Source organism: Antennarius striatus, chromosome 4 (assembly GCF_040054535.1).
Source record: "Antennarius striatus isolate MH-2024 chromosome 4, ASM4005453v1, whole genome shotgun sequence".
Classification (NCBI taxonomy): Eukaryota; Metazoa; Chordata; class Actinopteri; order Lophiiformes; family Antennariidae; genus Antennarius; species Antennarius striatus.
Genome location: NC_090779.1, coordinates 6,277,398 through 6,299,880, shown reverse-complemented (window position 1 = coordinate 6,299,880; position 22,483 = coordinate 6,277,398). Strand labels below are relative to the sequence as shown.

Sequence of the window (22,483 nt, the reverse complement as noted above, 5' to 3'; positions counted from 1 at the left end):
CAGGTAAAGTTACTGAGGCTGTCATTAATCAGAATCCACCCAGAACCAGGAAAAACTATTTGCCTAAAGAATTCTGCAAATGAAAAGTACAAACAAAACTCCGGACACATCGCCAGCACATGGCAGGACCACATTAAAGACGAACAACTACTCATGCACACGCTCACACATCCAGGCAGTTTGGAGTGGTCAATTCACCTAAACCGCTTATTGCTGGAGGTGGAGAAGAGCTGGGGAACCCAGGGAGAACCCACAGAAACAGGGAGAACATATATTTCAGACCCTGGAACCTTCCTGCTGAGGCAACAGCTACCTGCTACGCCAATAGATAAAGGGGAAGGAATTAGGATGCAGGAACATTTATTTGTCACTGCAGAGCCTTACAACAAATGTTCATTGTAGCATGTCTTTGTTGCACAAATAATAAGAAATTAATGTAAATAGGGAAGATAAGATAAATAAGATAAATGTAAGAAAAAACCCCAAACAAATCTCCTTCATAATAAATATATGTTACAAGCATTTGAATATAACAGTAAATCGTAATAGGTCAAAAACATTCTCACATCAAAACTTGGGACAGACATGGCAGAAATAGTGACATTAAAAGTAAACATTACTCTATCGTTCAAAAAACAAAAGGCAAAATGAGAGAAACTGGAAAGTCCAGAAAGGAAGAAGACATCATATGACAGATTAATGTAACTCGAAAACAATGTAGGATGAAGAAAGCTGCTACGTTTTAAGTCAACTGGACTCATCCAAAAGGCGTCTTCAGCTCTGAGTGGTCTGTGAGGAGTTCCAGTTATCTGTCTGATGGGAGACGTCACAGGGTTGTTGAATCCATGCCAAGACACACATGAGATTGGAGGGCGGCAATCATCAATACTTGGTGGAGTTTGGCCACCGTCAGGAAACAGCAAGAGAAAAAAGAGGAGAGGAGGTAGAACTTTACATTCTGTTCTCTGTCCGACTCACAGTATAGTTCTAACATGAGCATCCCGGTGATCGACTTCAGCGCCTTCAGCCTGACAGAGGATGATGTCAGCGAGGAGCAGATGTGCAGCTTGAGCAGCCAGATGAAAACAGCCTTTACAGATGTTGGTTTTGTTTTTCTGAAGAACACTGGAATCACACATGAAGAAGTGAGATCATATGTAATTATGCAAGTGATTAAAGTCATTTAACTTGCGTGTACAAGCTGAAATGCTTCTTCCCCCCTGCTGTCTGTGGTTAGGTGGAACGCGTTCTGGACGCGTCCAAGAAATTCTTCTTGCAGCCGGATGAGAAGAAACAACCTTTCAGCAGGAGATCTTTTTCCATCAATGAGAACCATGGCTGGGTGTCATGTGAGATAGAGAGGTGGGAGTTTGTTCTTTAACACAATTCACCTTTTTTTCACAGTAAAGACTTATTTTAAATATGAATAACTTTTTTTGTTCCAGGTTGAATCCAAATCGACCTGGAGACCTGAAGGAGTCATACAATATTTGTTCAGTTCTCCCTGACATCGTAATGACTCAGTTTTTCATTTTCATTCTATACAACTGACACAACTTAGATGAGTAGTGGACTGAAACTAAAAGGACTTCTGTACTCTTATGTTGTTTTACACAAACTCCAGAATACTTCAGCTACTGCTCAAAGATTTATTTCTTTACTATACTGGAAGTTTGATCCCACTTAAGTAAATAAATATTCAGTTTAAAGTCTAAGTTAATCAATAGCTTAGATTTACTGAGGGCATTACATTTCATCCTTTAGTGTTTGTATAAAGTATCCTTGCAAGAATCGATAAAACATTGCAGATGTTGCTTTGCTACCACATCACTGATGTCAATAAAGATTTATCAGGACAAGTGAAAGAAATACAAACTGTGCAGAAATACTTAAGTTGTGTTGATTCAGAAACAGTGTTCTGATTTCATGTGTTTGTTTCAAGAGTCCTATCAATTCCATTTGTACACAGTAAATCCTGAATGCAAGTCCTCCTTACCAAACTCTTATGCTAAGATTTAAAGTGAGGGATCACATTTTTTCATCAATATAAATATCATCCTTACTAACCCAGCATTGGTTAAGTCTACTTGTTTTCTCCTCTGCTGTAGAAATGGCCATCAGCAGAGTTCCAGGAGCTCCATGCCTCCTCCTTCCTCCGCTGTCAGGAGCTGAGTCTGAGGGTGCTAACGGTGATGGCCCACAGCCTGGATCTGGATCCTGATGTGTTCCTGAGTGCTCATCGTTTTGTTGGAAGTATGTCAATAAATTCATCCTATCCAACAGGTGGTGATGGAATTTAGCAGGATTTGTTTTTGTCAGGACTCAGAACAAGACAAAACTACCCAAAAGCACGACAGACAAGCAGGCAGGTCAAAAGTCTCAAAAAGGGTTTTAATCAGACAAGCGGTGTTCTGACAGACGGCAGGCAAACAGGCAGAGTCCAATAATCAGGCAGGGTCAGGCTCTAAGGCAGGGGTGTCAAACTCCCTTCCAACAAGGGCCACATCAGCATCATGTCTGTCCTCAATGTAACTAAACGTAACTCAATGTAATGTCACAAATGTAACTAATTTTTAATGGTAAATATCTCTGAATTTATTCCTTATTCAAGTCGCAAACATTACATTTATACAAAAACAATATGTTTTTTTTATTGCTCTGTTATAACATAAATCCTTTTGTCAGGTTATGAGACCCACAAAACTCCATCAATCAAGGATCAAACTCTCCAACTGAATAAAGAAAAATAACATCGAACACAAGTTAGGGCATTAACTTTGTTCAAAACTTTTTGTCAGTGTTAAAATGGGCTTAATTACTGCACTGTGGGAAATGTAGTTTTCGTCAAATTACACTTTTTTCCCCCTGCAAGGTATTTTTGTTAATTTTCAAAGTTATGAAAAGAGGAAGGCGAAAGGAGAAAAAAAAAGTTCACTTAGAATTAATATTGTTGGTGTTGACAGAGGCAAGAGGTGAAGTGTGTAAGAGGCATATACAAGATATTAATGTCAAACTCTGTCTGAAGGTTAAGGTGTTGTTTATAAAGCTCAGGCGAAGAGTTGCAATGTCGTCTGAGAACTTCTGCATGTGGCACGTATCTGAGTTGTGTTGGGAGTCCATCGTGTAGAGGGTGAAGAGAACTGGGGAGAGTACGGTTCCCTTCAGAGCCCCTGTGCTGCTGGTCACTACTGGGGTCTGTCTGTTATATAGTCCGTGATCCAGCTCACGAGATAGGGGTCCACGGCCATGGATGATAGTTTCTCCTGCAGGAGCCAGGGCTGGATTGTGTTGAAGGCGCTCGAGAAGTCAAAGAAGAGCACCCTCACTGCACGGCTCCCGACATCCAAGTAGGAGAGGGCCCGGTGGAGGAGGTACAGGATGGCGTCCTCAGCCCCAACCTGGGGCCGGTAGGCAAACTGGAGAGGGTCCATCGCGCCCTGCACCTGGGGACGCATGAGTTCCAGGACCAGTCGCTCTAGGGTCTTCATCACGTGCAAGGTGAGAGCGACTGGTCGGTAATTATTGAACTCTGTGGGGCGTCTCCGTTTGGGCACAGGGACGATGCAGGATGTCTTCCATAGGGACGGGACCCTCCCCAGCCGGAGACTGAGGTCGAAGACCTGGTGTAGGGGTTCACCCAATTCAGCAGCACAGGCCTTGAGGAGTCTTGGGGGGACCTGGTCTGGTCAGGTCACCTTCCTTGGGTGAAGCCTCCTCAACGCAGACGTCACCTGTTCCGCAGTGATGGCCGTGTGGGGTGGCACATTGATCCCTTTGGCCAGGGGGTCTGGCAGTTGAGGTGGGAGAAAGGTCTGGGTTTGGCCCGGGTTAGATTGGTTAGGTGAACGGAGAGGGGGAGGAGGAGGCGTGTGGAATCAGGTCAGTTGGGCCCAGGGAACTCTGGGGACAATCAATCAAGGATCAAACTCCAAGTAAATAAAGAAAAACAAAATCAAACACAAGTTAGGACATTAACTTTGTTCACAATGTTTTTGTCAGTGTTAAAATGGGCTTAGTTACTGCATTGTGGGAAATGTAGTTTTGCTTAAAGTACACTTTGAACCTATTTATTTTTAGGCAGTCTGACGTTTTATGTTCTCGCCGGCCACATAAAATGATGTGGTGGGCCACGTTTGGGCCCTGAGCCTTGAGTTTGACACATGAGCTCTAAGCAATCAAAAACCAGGCAGACAAATCAGACAAGGGGTTGAAAACAGGCAGGATAGAAGCAAGATCAAGCGTCAGGCAAGATACAAAGGCATGACATGATACGTCAGAAAGACCAAAAGAAACAAGACACTAGTTGACCGGAGACATCACAGTTTTGTTCATACTGTACAAAATATTCACTGATATTTTTAACAGTCCTGTTGTGTCTCCTCTAGCTGACAGGAATTCTTCAGTACTGCGACCTCTGTATTATCCTCCTGTAGACAGTGAGAAGGTGAAGAAGGATCAGGTGAGATGTGGAGAGCATTCAGACTACGGCAGCATCTCCATGTTATTTCAGAGGAATGAAGGTCTGCAGGTAACTTCATGAACACGTCTTCTTTTCTGGATGCAAGACAAATCACAAAATGACATATTTGACTTCTACAAGTGAATCCTTTTCAATACATTTGAAAAAAAAAGTGTCTCAGGTATTTAATCCACCTGACTGTTGTTGATCCACAGGTGCTTTCACGTTCAGGTGAATATATCAATGTTCCCGTCATTCCTGGAGCCGTCCTCATTAATATTGCTGATCTGATGCAGCGCTGGACCAGCGATCAGTTTATCTCTGTGGTGAGTTTTATAGATGGGTGTTTTACTGTGAAGATATTGAATTTTGTCTTTGCACAACACCTTTTCAAGGGCCTAATTTACGAAATATGATAGTGGAGAAATTCCATTCATCTATTAATGTGTGTAGTAAGGTGTTTCATGATGCCTGCTGTCACAACTTCTTAAACAAAGGTCTAAACAAGTCTTGGAGCCTCAAAAACGTATCTTGTTGACTTGTATGCATGAACCCATTGAAGAGAAAACGTGACAAAAACATTTTGGCAAAAACATTTTTTCCCCATTAAACATTTAGGGTTATTTAGGGTTTGAGTTCCGTAGAGAACCAATCATTTTGGATGACCTCACTAGAGTGTCCTTAGAAAACAAGAAGTTCTCTGAATTGTCTCTGTTGAGTCTTCTTGTTCTTCTTTTGTCCTTCAGCGCCACAGAGTGCTGCTGCCCCCTGCTGGAGACTCTTGTACACGACAGTGTTTAGCTTTCTTTCTCCAACCTGATGATGAAGCTGTGATCACCTGCCTGGATGGCTCCAACAAATACCCACCAGTAACAGGATATGACTACCTCCTGAAACGCTTACAGGCCAGCTATGATCAGTTCTAAATTATTTTATTCATCACAATCTTTTTATTTAACCTCAATTTCAGCTCAAGCCATCACTTTATTATCTATCTGTCTTTCTGTCTGTCTCTGTGTCTGTCTGTCAAATGTGAGCTTTTAATGTCAAAAGATACATACCTTTTAATTGTGATTTAACTATGCTGTCACATTGTAAAATGATAATTAATATGTAATAAGATATGATATGTGTCTTTAAAGTATGTGTCTGATACACCCAATAGCAAACACGATGTGTCTGATACAGACAATAGCAATCACATATATCTACTCTTCACTTGTTGAAGTACTTCATTACTACTTAAGTACTACTTAACTTAATTACTACTTATCTTTAATTTACTTTAATGTACATCAAGCTTCAATAAATATTTTACTACAACCTATGATAAAATTGGTCTTCTGAGAACTCAGCGCGTCCACTCGCAAGATTTCCTTCAAAATCAGCAAATCTCTTTAATTTTTCCCTTGTATCCAATTTTTGACAAAACCTTTCAGCAGAAAAACTGAAAAATGATAAAAACAGCACCTTTCCTATTACTAATTAAGGTGTGGGGCAGGGGAGTAATTTGCATTAAAATTGCAAAATTCGGAACACTCATTTGGAATATGAGTACTTTCCAGGAGGATTAGCTGAACATTTCCTCACTTCACCCTGACACTGTAAGCATTCACTGCCAGTTTGACTGTGTTCATTCATACCAAAGACACAGACCCACAGTTAAACAATGGTGGAGTGTAACTAAGCATATTCATTCAAAATCTCAAGTGAAATACCCTAAAATTCATGTTTCTTCTTGGGCATGTTGCCAGTTTATCACAGAGCCACAGGAAGGACTAAGGCTAATCACATTCATTCATTCATTCATTCATTCATTCATTCATTCATTCATTCATTCATTCATTCATTCATTCATCCATTCATTTATTTTCTATGTGGATTCCTCCTCTTTTGTGGATCACAGGGTTTGCTGTAACCCACAGCAGAATATGGGCTTGAGGCAGGGAGATGCGCCGGACACGTTGCCAGCGCATGGTGGAACCATATGAAAGACGATCAACCACTCACGCAATCAAACTTATGGAAAAATTTGAACTGACCACTCCACCTGAAGTGTATATTTTTGGAGGTGGGAGGAAAACCGTAGACCTCGTAAAAAACCCACGGAGACAGGGGACATACAGTACATACAAAATCTGCAGAGGAGGACTTGAACCCTGTACTTGAACCCTTGCTGCGAGGCAACAGCGCTACCCTCTGTGCCACCATGCTGCTCCACTCTTATTCATGCTACGAGCAATTTAGAGTCACAAATTGACCTATATTACATGTTTTTGGTGGTGGGAAGAAACCCAGACAAACTAGAGAGAAACCATTCAGACAAAGGGGAAACAAGAAAACTCCACACATAGAAATCTCCGTATAATTTTAACCCAGGACCTTATTGCCCCCCCTCCCCCCACTGATACTCTCATTGTACCCTCTGATGGCATGAGGTACAATGGAGGTCCTCAGTTTCTGTGTGGAGGAGCTCGGTGACAGCAGTCTATCACTGAAGGAGCTCCACTGTTGGGAGAAGGTGGTGTGCAGGGGGTGGCTGGTGTTCCCCAGGATTGCTCTGAACTTGGACATGGTCCTCCTCTCCAGAACTGGTCATAACCAGCCCTGTCTGCAGGGCTAGTTCTGATCAACTACAGAACCAGCCCTGCAGATGGGTCTGTTCTGGCGTTCCAAGTCCCTCTACCTGGATTCACCTCCCCAACACACAATGGCGTAGGACAGCACACTGAAAATGACGGACTGGTAGAACATCTGGAGGAGCTCGGAGCAGATGTTGAAAGAGGCCAGCCCCCTCAGGAAGCACATCCTAATTTGCCCCTTCTTTTGTACACACAGTTCAAGTTGTAAGACCATCAGTCACTCAAACAACTTCTATTTGTAAAGTGCTTAATCACATTATCAGACATTTTGAAGTGCTTTTACAGACAGAGAAACCCAACAGAAGATCAGTCCAGTCTATTGTCCGGTTGTCAGCCAGAAATCCAGCACTCTCCTTAGATGCTCATCTGGAGCTCATTCCACTGACACCACTCCACAAAGTCCGTCAGCACTCTCCTGTACTCCCCCTCCTCACCCTCCCTGATGCCACAATGGTATTGTTGACCAAGAACTTCTACATGTGGAATTCCATGGTGTAGAGGATGAAGAGAAGGGGAAGGGGATGACTGTTTGTCATCAGTGCTGGAAACCACTGATGACAAACAGTCCCATATACAAACATACTGGGGTCCGTCGTTCACGAGTCGGTGATCCAGCTGGCAAGACTGAGGGCCACTGCCATGGAGGCCAGTTTCTCCTGTAGGAGCTTGAGAGGCTCTTGAGAAGCCAAAAAAGAGTGCCCTGACTGAAGAGTGCCCCTGGCGTCCAGCTAGATTGGCACATATCGGAGGAGGTACAGGACGGTGGTAGGCGGTCTGAGATGAGGATGTTGGAGTAGAGGGGGAGCTGAATCGGCTGAAAAGATTTTCAGTTCAGCAACTTGCTCCACATCCCCCCCACTGTACAGCACCCCTTGCCATACCTGGTGATGGTTCTCATGCTTGTTCAGACCTCCCACACCTGGTTATCCCCCAGCTGGTTCGACAACTCCTTCCTCTAAGCCTCCCTCGCCTCCCTCAGGCAGTCTTACTTTTTATTCGGTCTTCCTCATTTCCTCTTCATTCCCACTCCAGATTGCCTTCTTCTTTCTGTCCAGGACAGTCTTGACCTCCTTGGTTACCCAGTATGTATTATTTGGGTAGCACCTGACCATTTTGGCATGGGCCACTGTGTTCACATGGAAGTTCAACTTATGCATCAAACACTGAACCACCCCTCAATGTCCTCCCCAGGGGGACTTCACAATGACATCCCATCTCCCAGACAGGTTGCCTGTTATCCAGGCAACATGTCTGATGCTAATGGAATCAGCTGGTACATCTCGTTGGGCAGCGAGTTGACGTTCCCCATGATAACGGACGGGATGGAGGGTGTAGCCCGCCTCCGGTTAGTGGCTCTAGCCTTTAACTTAGGCTTTTACCGTTGCCCCCGCGACTGCCTTGGTGTTTTCTCTGGATCTCACCTGGGGTGAGATTGAGAATCCCTGGACCTCCTCTGGTCCTCATAGACAGCATCTCTTCCCTGGAGTACATCAGTCCAGTACTGCTGGCTTGCAGAAGCGGACTCGGGGGGAGGCTGTCCATAATAAAGAAAAAAAATATCTAAAACATAGCTACACTCATTCAGAGCAGAGGAAACCTGCAGCCTGTCTGTGCATGTCTTTTTAATTATTTTAAAAAAAAAGTTATTAACTGCTCTAATCCCTGAAGGGAAATTAGAAGTCCACTCTACACACGGGTTAGTAGCTGCATGATAGATGGATGGATGGATGGATGGATGGATTGATGTATGGATTGATGGATGGCTAGATAGACAGATGGATGGTTACAGTAGATAGATACAGTAGATAGACAGACAGACAGACAGACAGACAGACAGACAGACAGACAGACAGACAGACAGACAGACAGACAGACAGACAGACAGACAGACACAGACAGACAGACAGACAGACAGATAGAAAGTGAAGGAATATCATTGTCGTTGTCCAGTTTCTTCATAAGTGAATAGCATTTAAACCCTTTGATCATTATCTGAGCCTTAAGTTTCTTCCCCGGGGTTGTTCAGCTTTACTGCTCAGGTTTATTACACAGGATACTGGAGGTAAACATTATCTAGACCTTTTAACCTTTAGGGTTAGAAGAACTTTAGGTGAACCCCTTCCACAGAATTTGTTCTACACAGACACACTTACTTTGTTCTTTCGTTAAACTTTAGACAAATTTCTTGCACATTCCTTTGCAAGATATAATAAACACCTGCTAAATAAGCCCAGCTTCCCAGCCTTTGAACACGTAGTTTATGGACTTTGAGGTTATTATGCGTTCACGACCTGTTTCCAAGACCATCCCTTTGAATCTACTAGTGATTGCATTCCTACAAAGGAGACATGTGACGTCATTCCTGTCTTATATAGTACATAAACCACTGTCTTGAGATGAGAACTTGTCCGTTTCATAACACTTGCAATGATGTTTGTTGTATTGGAGAACGATCCGGAGCTCTGTTAATTAAAGTACCACAAACTTCAACCATCGTCTCAAGAGTCATCTGTCTGCCCTAATCATCAAAACGTGGATGGATGGATGGATGCATAGATAGATAGATACCAGAGTTCATTTCACCTCAAGAAAGTAGTGCATCCCCGGGATGCGCTTCAAAAAGAATTTGTGCATCTGAAATATGTCGTTTGTGCATCCCAAATGCAATAACAGAATATACGGTAGCAGCGTACGCAAGGGTTTTTGCCAACAATACGATATAAAAACGAAACAAACTGTTAATTTTAATGATTTTATTAAAAACGTCATAACTGTTGAAGTAAAAAATACAAAAGTAGAATTGCAAATTATTTTTATTAAAATGTTAAAGCCTGGTAGTCATTCAAATAAAAAGTTTTAGAAACAAAGAAAGATGTAATACAGCTTTTTTTCCCACTTTTGCTTTTCACTTTATAGTTTTCTCCTTTAATTCAGGTATTCTTTTCTGGACACTGCACCAAGCCAAAAGAACTCCACACACATTTCAGTAATATCTGTCTCTTTTTCTTCATTAACTTTAGATTGTTTTTTATTTAAGAAAACGCTCATTGTCACTTGCTTTTTCTCCAACTTTTGCATCTTTTTCGGAGGCATGATGATAATCAATCAAACAACCTTTATGTGTACAGCACTTAATCACATCAACAAATATTTCAAAGGGCTTTAACAGACAGCAAAACCAAACAGGACCCTCCAGGAGGGTCTAACTAACTCCTCCCTCTGACTGTCTGAAACTAGCAGACGTTGTGTTGCTGTTTAGTCGATTTTAATCAGATCACGCAGGTGAGTCTCATGGAGAGAAAATTTCGCGAGATCGAAATGTAATGGCGATTTCCGAGTTCGAAAATTTAAGTGCAAATATTGAAAATTTATGAATATTTTTGCTGAATGGAAGTGCATCTTTTCCCAATATTACATCATGGATAAAAGTAGCATTGATTTTTTTTTTATTGCATGTATTTAAAACTTGCGTCCCAGAGACGCACATTGGATGCCTCCCACTGTCACCTCACACTCCGAAGTGACTGGGCGGGAGTGGGAATTGAACTGCCAATCTTGCGAACATTGGACGACCCGCTTTACCGCTGAGCCACTGCTGCACCAGATCAGTTTATATCAGGAATAATGACACTAAATTCAAATTCAAAACTTTTTATTTGTCCCCAAGGGGCAACTGAAAGTAGATAAAGCAGGAATAGTGTAAAAAGGCAAACATACAGTGTAAACATAAACGGTGTAAACTTAAAAAAATGAACATAAGTAATAATTAAATAATAACATAAATACACTATTTATGTTAAATAATAATACAAATTGTAGTTAGTTCAAAACCCAGTAAGTTCAAAATCTAGTTATTTAGTTAGTTAAAGATTAAATCCACTTTATTTATCCACACAATGGGGAAATGATCTTTTACACTCCATTTTTGTACATGCATATATATATATATATGTGTGTTAGTCAGAGCACACACAAACACTGTGGGGGGGGGGTGCGGGGGTGGGCATTAATAATGTCAATAGTATTCTAATATTTTAGAAGATATCAGGCAAAATGAGGCAAACTGGACATTCCACAGATGGAGACAGCATCATATCAAGAATCAGTGTGAACACTCAGGAAACAGGTGAACACGCCAACAACCACTGTTCCATAAGACAGGGGGCAGAACTGGGAGGCGTCACTGGGTTGTTGAATCCACGCCAACACACACATGAGATCGGAGGGTGGAGATAAAGCGTTCTAGGTGGAGCTTTCTACCGTCGGAAAACCCCACAGGAAGAGAGGGGAAGAAGACGAAGAAGACTTTCTGTTCTGATCTCTGTCCGACTCACAGAGGAGTTCTAACATGAGCATCCCGGTGATCGACTTCAGCGCCTTCATCCGGACTGAGGATGACGTCAGCGAGGAGCAGATGCGCAGCTTGAGCAGCCAGATGAAAACAGCCTTTACAGATGTTGGTTTTGTTTTTCTGAAGAACACTGGAATCACACATGAAGAAGTGAGATCATATGTAATTATGCAAGTGATTAAAGTCATTTAACTTGCGTGTACAAGCTGAAATCCCCCCCCCCCCCTGCTGTCTGTGGTTAGGTGGAACGCGTTCTGGACGCGTCCAAGAAATTCTTCTTGCAGCCGGATGAGAAGAAACAACCTTTCAGCAGGAGATCTTTTTCCATCCATGAGAACCATGGCTGGGTGTCATGTGAGAAAGAGAGGTGGGAGTTTGTTCTTTAACACAATTCAGGTTTATTTTCACAGTAAAGACTTATTTTAAATATGAATAACTTTTTTTTTTTGTTCCAGGTTGAATCCAAATCGACCTGGAGACCTGAAGGAGGCGTACAATATTTGTTCAGTTCTCCCTGACATCGTAATGACACACAGTTTGTCTTTTTCATCCTATGCAACTGACACAATAATGAAACTTTACTTCATAAATATTTAAAGTCTAAAGTTAAGTAAGTTAACCAATACTTAATTTACTGAGGCCATTACGTTTAATCCTTTAGTGTTTGTATAAAGTATCCCTGCAGGAATCAATAAAACATTGCAGATGTTACTTTGTTACCACATTGTTGATGTCAAGCTAAAGATTTATCAGGAGGATTACCAAAGTTATGTTCATTCAGAATCAGTGTTTGTTTCAGAAGTCCTATTAAATCCATTTGTACACAGTAAATCCTGAATGTAATCCCTCCTTACCAAACTGTTATGCTAAGATTAAAAGTGAGGGGTCACATTTATACTATCCTCACTAACCCAGCATTGGTTAAGTCTTGTTGTTTTCTCCTCTGCTGTAGAAATGGCCATCAGCAGAGTTCCAGGAGCTCCATGCCTCCTTCTTCCTCCGCTGTCAGGAGCTGAGTCTGAGGGTGCTAACGGTGATGGCCCACAGCCTGGATCTGGATCCTGATGTGTTCCTGAGTGCTCATCATTTTCTTGGAAGTATGCAACTAAATTCATCAATCAACACGTACTGTATTCAATTTTGACTGTGCCATCGTTGCAGAAGGTCACTCTGTGTGTTCTTTAAGAGAAGATCCTATTCAACAGGCAGTTGTGGAATTTAACTGAGGGCTTGTTTTGTTGAAACTGTCCAAAATATCAATTTCTATTTTTAACAGTCCTGTTGTGTCTCCTCTAGCTGACAAGAATTCTTCAGCACTGCGGACTCTGTATTATCCTCCTGTAGACAGTGAGAAGGTGAAAGAGGAGCAGGTGAGATGTGGAGAGCATTCAGACTACGGCAGCATCACCCTGTTGTTTCAGAGGAATGAAGGTCTGCAGGTAACCTCATGAACACGTCTTTTCTTAAAACAAGACAAAATTCAATATATTTGAAAATAATTTCTCAGGTATTTAATCCACCTGACTGCTGTTGATCCACAGGTGCTTTCACGTTCAGGTGAATATATCAATGTTCCCGTCATTCCTGGAGCCGTCCTCATTAATATTGCTGATCTGATGCAGCGCTGGACCAGCGATCAGTTTATCTCTGCGGTGAGTTTGAGTTTTATAGATGGATGTTCCACTGAGATTGAAGATTTACAGCTATGTGACCTGTCTAAGAGGTCATTCAGGTATCTGATGACCTCTGAAATGATCACCAACAGTAATCTATCATTAAGAGTTCAGAATGACAACCTGACATGTACTTGATTAAAAATGGTGATTATGAAAATCATTCAATTTACCAACAAACAGAGCAGGAAGACATTATTTTATACACAGTTTAGTTGAAGGGAGAGTACAGATAAGTTTAAAATTAATTCATTCAGTGACCTTTAAAAAATAATTCACAGAGTCCTCTGTTAAACTCTGTTAAAGTTTAACAGACAACTTCACTCCACCTAATACCATCGTATGGAAATGGGCTCTAATTCACTTAGAGGGCACTCATATCTAATTTTAGTTAATGCGGATTTGTTGCTGGTACAGGGAGAAAATAGTGACATACTAATGTCCTTTCATTGTTCGTCCAAGGAAGGTAAGTTTGGTCACAAAACAGAAAAAAATCTGCTGAAGAATGCATTTTTGGTCTGGAGCCTTCCTTGAAGTTATTTAAATGAAATCAAAATTGGTGTCTGAATGTTTTTAAGGACTTGACATAGGTCTGGGAAATGTAATAGTGGAAAACTTCCATGTGTGTAGTAAGGTGTTTAATGATACTTGCTGTCACAACTTCTTAAACAAAGGTCTAAACAAGTCTTGGAGCCTCAAAAACGTATCTTGTTGACTTGTATGCATGAACCCATTGAAGAGAAAACGTGAAAAAAGTTGGCAGAAACATTTTTTTCCCCATTAAACATTTAATATTTAGGGTTTGAGTTCCGTAGAGAACCATTCATTTTGGATGACCTCACTAGAGTGTCCTTAGAAAACAAAAAGTTCTCAGTGAATTGTCTCTGTTGAGTCTTCTTGTTCTTCTTCTTTTGTCCTTCAGCGCCACAGAGTGCTGCTGCCCCCTGCTGGAGACTCTTGTACACGACAGTCTTTAGCTTTCTTTGTCCAACCAGATGATGAAGCTGTGATCACCTGCCTGGATGGCTCCAACAAATACCCACCAGTAACAGGACGGGGTTACTTACATGAACGCTATTCTCACACGTATTAACGTAGCTGAAGTCATCACTGTCTTGTTTGATTTTGTTGTCTGTCTGTCTGTCTATCTATCTATCTATCTATCTATCTATCTATCTATCTATCTATCTATCTATCTATCTATCTATCTATCTATCTATCTATCTATCTATCTATCTATCTATCTTCTATCTATGATATATTTGACTATTACATCACATATTGTAAGATGATAATTAATATGTGACAAGATATGATTCGTCTTTAAAGTAACCTTTAACCAATGTGTCGTATACAGACAATAGCAAACACATATAGTGTCTGCTCCACTTGTTGACACAAGTACTACTTACCTTTAATTCACTTTAATGTACATCAATATGCAATAAATACTTCAAAACTGGTCTTCTGAAAACTTCATGCTTCCACTCGCAAGATTTCCTTCACAATCTGGAATCATAAGCAGGATCGTGATGAAACAGTGATTCAGATCTGCCAATTTCTGTAGGACAGGCAAAGGAATCACACCAAGTGAATGACCTGAAATAAAAATATATTGCACATCCATTCAAGAAAAATGCTTAAGATCAAACGGGTCATAACAACCTCTGCCAATGGGACCAAAGCCAAGGTTCCTTACCATACGAAGGTAGAATGTCTTCAAAGCACATGTGTCATCAGCTATTTGTTTTTTAAACATGTTATTTTGGGACTATGAATCCGTTGTTGTATTTGCTGTACATTCTACCCTTCCAGAATGATGAACTATTTATTTATTCCTGTCATGTGTATGAATGAATCATTTTAGCTGCTTCTGGAGGACCACAAACATGAGGAGCTTCATGAAGCCGAATAGGTCGCTGTGTGCATCATGAATAGATGCCCAGGAGCCAACATGGAGCTGTATCTCTATCCAAAAATAAGAATCTGTTCATTATGGTATTGGCTGATGGAATGAATAAAGCTGAAGAGGAGATCATGGCCAGACTCCAGATTCAGGTCTAGAGAAACATTAATTTTGATGATAAATGTATCACCATTAATCGTTGGAATAATCATGACAAATGTGTCTTTTAGCCCCTAACAGGATGAATATAAGATTTCCATTCCAAACAAATTACATCATCTGTTTGTTGGGGGAAACCAAGTGCAAACTGAGGGAGTTAGAGAAAGACCAGAAAGTTAGATTATAGCTGTTTTTAAAAAGTTCTTGGTGTGTTAACCTCATCTGGCCAAATTCAGTGTCGACCAAGATAAAAACAGAATGAAAGAGGTTTTTGTTTTTTTTTTAATTCAAAATTAAACAGTGATGCCCAATTAAAGCCTACTCACAAGAGCAAATGTTTAATTTCATAAAGTGAACATAATGAGTGTTTTGGAAAACAGGCGTGGCAAGCTTGGAAAGTTTGCCGCAAGACAAAAGAAAAGGCATTAGATCTTTGAAAAGTGACTTAAATATAGTCGACTAAACCTTCATACTGATATAATTTATTTGTTCTACTGTATTTGCTAACAAACAAAGCCAGATATTAAAAATGTTCTTAATAAGTGGAAAGACTCACAACATCACAACCCCAAAGCAATTCCAACATTAAGAATAGCAGCCATCTGGACACCAGCAGACAGATTCCATATATGAAACAAGAAAACTTCAGAGTTCAAATTCCCTTAAAACCGCATGATTTAAAACATATTCTGTAATCTTTCCTCAAATCAAACACCCTCCTCTCACAACTGTACCAACTACAAATCCACCACAAACACTAACTTGTCACTAAAATTTTAAAGATTGTGATTTAAGTGGAACATCCTGCGGCTTTAAACATCTAAAGGTGACCTCATAACCCTCTCTTATGCAACCGAGGGTTTCAACTTCTCCTATTGGCTGGAACCTTCACATGACAAAATAAAGAAAACACAGCCCTTTCAATATTCTTGCACAGCTCTTGTTGACAGATGTCTTTCTTTTCTTCCTTTATGTTGTGTCAAACTTAAGTTTTGTATCGAAAAATGAACATCCCAGTAGTGGATTTTGGTGCTTACAGCCTGACTGACAAGCAGGTCAGTGATGAGGAGATAGAAAACATGAGCAAACAGTTGAAAACAGCTTTTACAGAGGTTGGTTTTGTTTTTCTGAAGAACACTGGGATAACTCGGGAGGAGGTGAGATTAACAAGTGAAATGCATTTATTTAGGATAAAGTGTGAAGAGTGAATCTAAGTTTTCTTTTCTTTTTTTTTTGTTGTTGCTTTTTTTCCTGATGTGTTTTGACAGATGGATCACGTTTTGGACGCATCTAAGAAATTCTTCGTGCAGCCAGATGAACTGAAACAGCCTTTCAGCTGGACAAACTTTGCCAACATTTATAAACATGGATGGGTTTCTGTTGAAACAGAGAAGTAGGAATCAGAAAATGAACACAATGTACTTTTTACCTGCACTAATTACTTATTTAAAATTTACATAACTTCTTTTCAGACTGAATCCACATCAACATGGAGACCTAAAGGAGATATTCAACATTTGCTCGATTCAACCTGACATCGTAATGATTCACTGTCACAGTTGGTCTTTGTTCATTTTATACAACAGACTGTATTCAGGTATCTCAAAAAGTCAAGATAGGCTATGTGCTCTACTTTTAATCCAGGAAAGGATTTGAGTCCTTCTTCAACCTCATAAATACTAGAGGAGTGGGTCCATGTAATAGTACAGGTTATCTTTTAGAGGTTAAAGTACAACTTAGATTTTGGGGACAAAGAGTAACCTGCTTTATAGAAACACAAAGATTTATTTGAGGTCACTTTTGGACAGTGTTCCCGTTTTAAGTCCATTTGAGATTTGATTTCTCAATATTAAAAACTCCTCTTCAAACTTCTTCTACTAATATGTTAAACTTAAGAATGAAGACAGGTGGAGAATATTTGTCAGTTTTTTTAAAATTAATATCTGCACTAGACCGATAGTTCATGTTTGATTCTAATTTCTCTTCTGCTTTAGAAATGGCCATCAGGAGCTGCTGCAGACTTCCAGGAGATCCATACGTCTTTCTTCCTCCGTTGTAAGGAGCTGAGTCTGAGGGTGCTAACGGTGATGGCCCACAGTCTGGGTGTTGATCCTGAAATATTCCTGAGTGCTCATCGTTTTGTTGGAAGTATGTAAAATAGAAAATTCACTGCTGTCACTTTGTGGTGTGCGCATTAATCTGTCCATGCATTTTTTTTTTATAACCTAAAAGATTAATTATACCAATTATGGTTGTGAAAACTGACTGGAAAAAACTGTGGTGAGATACAGAGCATACTGATGTTGTTACGTCATTTACCGTGTGTTCTTTTTGTGAACATAAAAAGTCTGCTTGTGAAACCCAGTGTAGTTCTGAGGTCATATCAAAATATGCTTACTCGTAGCAAAAGTCCTGCCTGGCCTATAGTCATGCCGTAGCGAGTTGGTGACATAGCTTCTTGCAAGGTTCCCCCCAAGAAGATGGCCAAAGGCAGGTTCAGTGCGTAGAGAATGAGTTAAACAGGAATCGTAGCTGAGCAGCACATTGTGACCACAGATATGGAGGAGAAGACCTCCTCCTGGTAACCCAGGTAGCAAGTAGTCACTATGACGTTGGTGGGTTAGACTTCCACAGGAATTAGGCTTGAGGTCCAAATGCAGGCTTGATGTTGCTCCTCTATCCTTGATGAAGGACAGTCTCTCCAGATGTGAAATCAGGCGGCAGACATTTCCTAATGGTGTCTCCACAAAGAGATGGTGCCAAAGACGATGGTAGAGATCTGTGTCGCTGTGGGAGAGTCTTTACAGATGTGCTCGCCTCCAGGTAGCTAACCATCTCTTTGGGGTGGAGCAATCATCTCCGGCCTAAAACCGTTTTTGGGTGGTTCAATTCCTGCTTCCGCCAAAAAACCCCCGGAGTGTGAGCTAACAGTGGGAGGTGTCAGTCCATCTCCGACGCACTACCAAGGCGCCCTTAAGCGAGGCACCGTCCCCCTTATAAGCTGCTCATTTGGGTGCTCCACAAAGGGGCTGCCCGCCACTCTACCTCCCCCTGCATGCGTACAGGTTTGTGTGTTTAGGGCCTGTACACACTAATATATACTAGAGTGTGCTACTAATTTCCCTGCAGATAAATCCAGTATATAAAATAAAAAAATATTTAAAAAATAGAGGCGTTCTCTATCCATTTCCTCAAACATGCGAATCAAACCTACGACTTCCATATCGGATCGGTCGAGGCCCTGGTTAACAACGACCGGTGCTGTTCACCTACAGGGTGCCGGTGGAAATTGGACTACTGTTGGTCGAAGAAGGAGAGGAGGAAAGTGTGTTTGTAGGAAGAGAGAAAAGAGGAACACCAAGAGTATAGGACTGAGAGTAGGGACTTTGGAAGTTGGCAGGAAAAGGTACAGAGTTGGTTGGCATGATGCAGAGGAGGAAGGTAGACATACTGTGTGTCCAGGAGACCAGGTGGAAAGATAGCAAGGCTAGAAGTTTAGGAGCAGGGTTCAAGTTGTTCTATTATGGTGTAGATGGGAAGAGAAATGGAGTAGGAGTTATCTTGAAGGAGGAGTTTGTTGGGAATGTCCTGGAGGTAAAAAGAGTGTCAGAGTGATGAGTCTGAAGCTAGAAATAGAAGGTGTGATGTTCAATGTTGTTAGTGGGTATGCTCCACAGGTAGGATGTGAGCTGGAGGAGAAGGAGACATTCTGGCTGGAATTTGATGAAGTGATGCAGAGCATACCTAGAAGTGAGAGAGTTGTCATTGGAGCAGACTTCAATGGACATGTTGGTGCAGGAAACAGAGGTGATGAGGATGTGATGGGCAGGTTTGGTATCCAGGAGAGGAACGCAGAAGGACAGATGGTAGTTGACTTTGCCAAAAGGATGGAAATGGCTGTAGTGGATACTTTCTTCCAGAAGAGGCAGGAACATAGAGTGACCTATAAGAGTGGTGGTAGGAGCACACAGGTAGACTACATCTTGTATAGACGGTGTAACCTGAAGGAGATCAGTGACTGCAAAGTAGTGGTAGGCGAGAGTGCAGCCAAACAGCATAGGATGGTGGTGTGTAGGATGACTCTGGTGGTGAGGAAGATGAAGAGAACAAAGACAGAGCAGAAGATGGTGGAAGCTCAAAAAGGAAGAGTGTTACATGACTTTCAGGAAGGAGTTAAGACAGGCTCTGGGTGGTCAGGAGGTGCTTACAGATGACTGGAAAACTACAGCTAATGTGATCAGGGAGACAGGTAGGAGAGTACTTGGTTGACTGTGGTTGTCATAAAGATTGGATTGGATACTTGGTGTGTCATCTGGAAGGAAAGTAGATAAGGAGACTTGGTGGTGGAATGAGGAGGTACAGGAGTGTATACAGAGAAAGAGGTTAGCTAAGAATAAGTGGGACACTGAGAGGACTGAGGAGAGTAGACAGGAGTACAGGGAGATGCAGCGTAAGGTGAAAGTAGAGATACCAAAGGCCAAACAAGGGGCTTATGATGACTTGTATGCTAGGTTAGACAGTAAAGAGGGAGGGAATGATCTATATCTTGACACCTGAAAGGACCAGCATCCTATTGATAGATCTGCCTCATAGCCGGCCTGCTAGAATAGGTAGCCAATACATCACCACAGCTGCTGACCTTGTGTTCTTGCAGAGCCAATGAAGCAAAAAGCAGACCCCATGCCAGACTAAGTAAGGGTTGTGTTTTTTTTGTAGTCCGGGTTCATGGCGATGAGTGTTGGACTGATCAGTTGTCATGGTTGAAGGATCTTATGTTGCTCTGTTTCTTTTTGTGGTATCTTAGTGTCTCTATAAACAGAGAACATGTTTCTGCTTACATATATAGTATTGAAACAATAGAGAACTGCAGGTTATGTTGTAACTACCACTTCCTGAGTAGAGGGATTATCTCCCCCCCAAGGTCTGTCAGAATCAAGGGGTTGATCTGAGAAACCCAGAATGATGACACACACCTGCTTTATAAAGACCATGTGTAAAAGTCAACACAGCAGCTATGTATTACAGTATTATCCAAGTCACATGATCATTATGGCTGACTTTCCAAAGAAGCTTCATTATTGTTTTTAAAGATGTGTTGTGAAAAAGAACAGTAAATCAATTAAATATTTACATCTTTCAAATTGCGTGAAATATGGTCAGATTATTAGAGGTAGTATATTGTACAACTGTTTTCTTTCACAGTCTTCTTTCACATTCTTCTTTCACAGTCTTCTTCCAGCAAACATGCTGGAAGAAGACTGATTTAAGTCACTGTAAATTCTTTTAATATCAGAAATCATCATGTATTAACTTAACCGTTGGGTTTCTTTCAGCTGACAAGAATTCCTCAGCACTGCGGACTCTGTACTACCCTCCAGTTAACAGTGAGAAAGTGAAGGAGGGTCAGATGCGATGCGGAGAACATTCAGACTATGGCAGCATCACCCTATTGTTTCAGAGCCATGAAGGTCTACAGGTAGCAAAAAAAAAAGTTTTTTTTTCAATAAAAAGAAGTCTTCATACTACATCTTCTTCTTTTTTCCTTTCGGCTTTTCCCTTCAGGGGTCGCCACAGCGAATCAATTTCCTCCATCTAGCCCTGTCCTTTGCATCCTCTTCTCTCACATCAACTACCTTCATGTCTTCCCTCATTGCATCCATAAACCTCCTCTTTGGTCTTCCTCTAGGCCTCCTGCCTGGCAGTTCAAAACTCAGCATCCTTCTACCAATATATTCACTATCTCTCCTCTGGACATGTCCAAACCACCTCAGTCTGGCCTCTCTGACTTTATCTCCAAGACCTCTAACATGTGCTGTCCCTCTGATGTACTCATTCCTGATCCTATCCTTCCTGGTCACTTCCAGAGAGAACCTCAGCATCTTCATCTCTGCTACCTCCAGCTCTGTCTCCTGTCTTTTCTTCAGTGACACTGTCTCTAGACCAAACAACATCGCTGGTCTCACCACAGTTTTGTACGCCTTTCCTTTCATTTTAGCTGAAACTCTTCTATCACACATCACACCTGACACTTTTCTCCACCCGTTCCATCCTGCCTGGACACGCTTCTTCACCTCTTTTCCACACTCTCCATTGCTCTGGACTGTTGACCCTAAGTACTTAAAATCTTCCACCTTCTTGATCTCTTCTCCCTGTAACCTCACTCTTCCACTTGGGTCCCTCTCATTCACACACATGTACTCTGTCTTACTGCGGCTAACCTTCATTCCTCTCCTTTCCAGGACAAACCTCCACCTCTCTAGCTTCTCCTCCACCTGTTCCCTGCTCTCACTACAGATCACAATGTCATCTGCAAACATCATAGTCCATGGAGATTCCTGTCTAACCTCGTCTGTCAGCCTGTCCATCACCATAGCAACAAGAAGGGGCTCAGAGCTGATCCCTGATGCAGTCCCACTTCCACCTTGAACTCCTCTGTCACACCTACAGCACACCTCACCACTGTCTTACAGTCCTCATACATGTCCTGCACCACTCTAACATACTTCTCTGCCACTCCAGACTTCCTCATACAATACCACAGTTCCTCTCTGGGCACCCTGTCATCAGCTTTCTCCAGATCTACAAAAACACAATGCAGCTCCCTCTGGCCTTCTCTGTACTTCTCTATCAACATCCTCAGAGCAAATACTGCATCTTCATACTACATAAACACAAATAACTCTGAAGACATTCAATCCCGCTCCCTGTCTTCTATCCACAGGTGCGTGCACGTTCCGGTGAATATATCAATGTTCCCATCATCCCTGGGGCCATCTTGATAAACATTGCTGATCTGATGCAGCGCTGGACCAATGATCAGTTTATTTCTGTGGTGAGTGTTACAAATAAAGCTCATGATTTGATTGAATACTTCAATTCATGAGTATAATGAATAACTGATATTCAATTGGTTTACAAATACAAACAAAGACAAACACCAAAGATCTGTACACACATCAACCACTAGAAAGAGGGGTGCAAAGCAATGGCACTGAGTATAATCAAGAAATGGATTGATGTGAAGTCTTCTTGTTCTTGTTTTGTCCTGCAGTCCCACAGAGTGTTGCTCCCCCCTGCTGGAGACCTTAATGCACGCCAGTCTGTAGTTTTCTTCCTCATTCCAGATAATGAGGCTTTGATCACCTGCCTGGACGGTTCCAACAAATACCCACCAGTAACAGGACATGCCTACCTTATCAAACGCTTAAATGCCACCTATGAACAGACCTAAAGTATTTTATTCATAATAAACTTTTTTTTCCGAACCTCAATTAAAACAAAGCTTCAGTTGGT

The 22,483-nt window shown here is 41.5% G+C and overlaps 3 protein-coding genes across 3 annotated transcripts; all 3 read left to right on the top strand.

Moving 5' to 3' along the window:
* Window positions 1–486: 486 nt before the first annotated feature.
* On the top strand, window positions 487–5,782 carry LOC137594112 (uncharacterized). Its single transcript, XM_068313372.1, has 7 exons — window positions 487–1,145; window positions 1,238–1,362; window positions 1,446–1,512; window positions 2,109–2,253; window positions 4,386–4,528; window positions 4,675–4,785; window positions 5,206–5,782. Exons 1-7 carry the CDS (start codon window positions 993–995, stop codon window positions 5,383–5,385), a joined length of 924 nt encoding a protein of 307 aa, XP_068169473.1. The 5' UTR covers window positions 487–992; the 3' UTR covers window positions 5,386–5,782.
* Window positions 5,783–11,277: 5,495 nt separating this feature from the next.
* On the top strand, window positions 11,278–14,563 carry LOC137594377 (uncharacterized). The gene is made up of 7 exons (XM_068313810.1): window positions 11,278–11,602; window positions 11,695–11,819; window positions 11,908–11,974; window positions 12,405–12,549; window positions 12,749–12,891; window positions 12,994–13,104; window positions 14,048–14,563. The coding sequence occupies exons 1-7, from the start codon at window positions 11,450–11,452 to the stop codon at window positions 14,216–14,218; spliced, it is 915 nt and encodes a 304-aa protein (XP_068169911.1). The 5' UTR covers window positions 11,278–11,449; the 3' UTR covers window positions 14,219–14,563.
* Window positions 14,564–16,117: 1,554 nt separating this feature from the next.
* On the top strand, window positions 16,118–22,483 carry LOC137594216 (uncharacterized). The gene is made up of 7 exons (XM_068313555.1): window positions 16,118–16,347; window positions 16,459–16,583; window positions 16,663–16,729; window positions 17,185–17,338; window positions 20,524–20,666; window positions 21,912–22,022; window positions 22,242–22,483. Exons 1-7 carry the CDS (start codon window positions 16,195–16,197, stop codon window positions 22,419–22,421), a joined length of 933 nt encoding a protein of 310 aa, XP_068169656.1. The 5' UTR covers window positions 16,118–16,194; the 3' UTR covers window positions 22,422–22,483.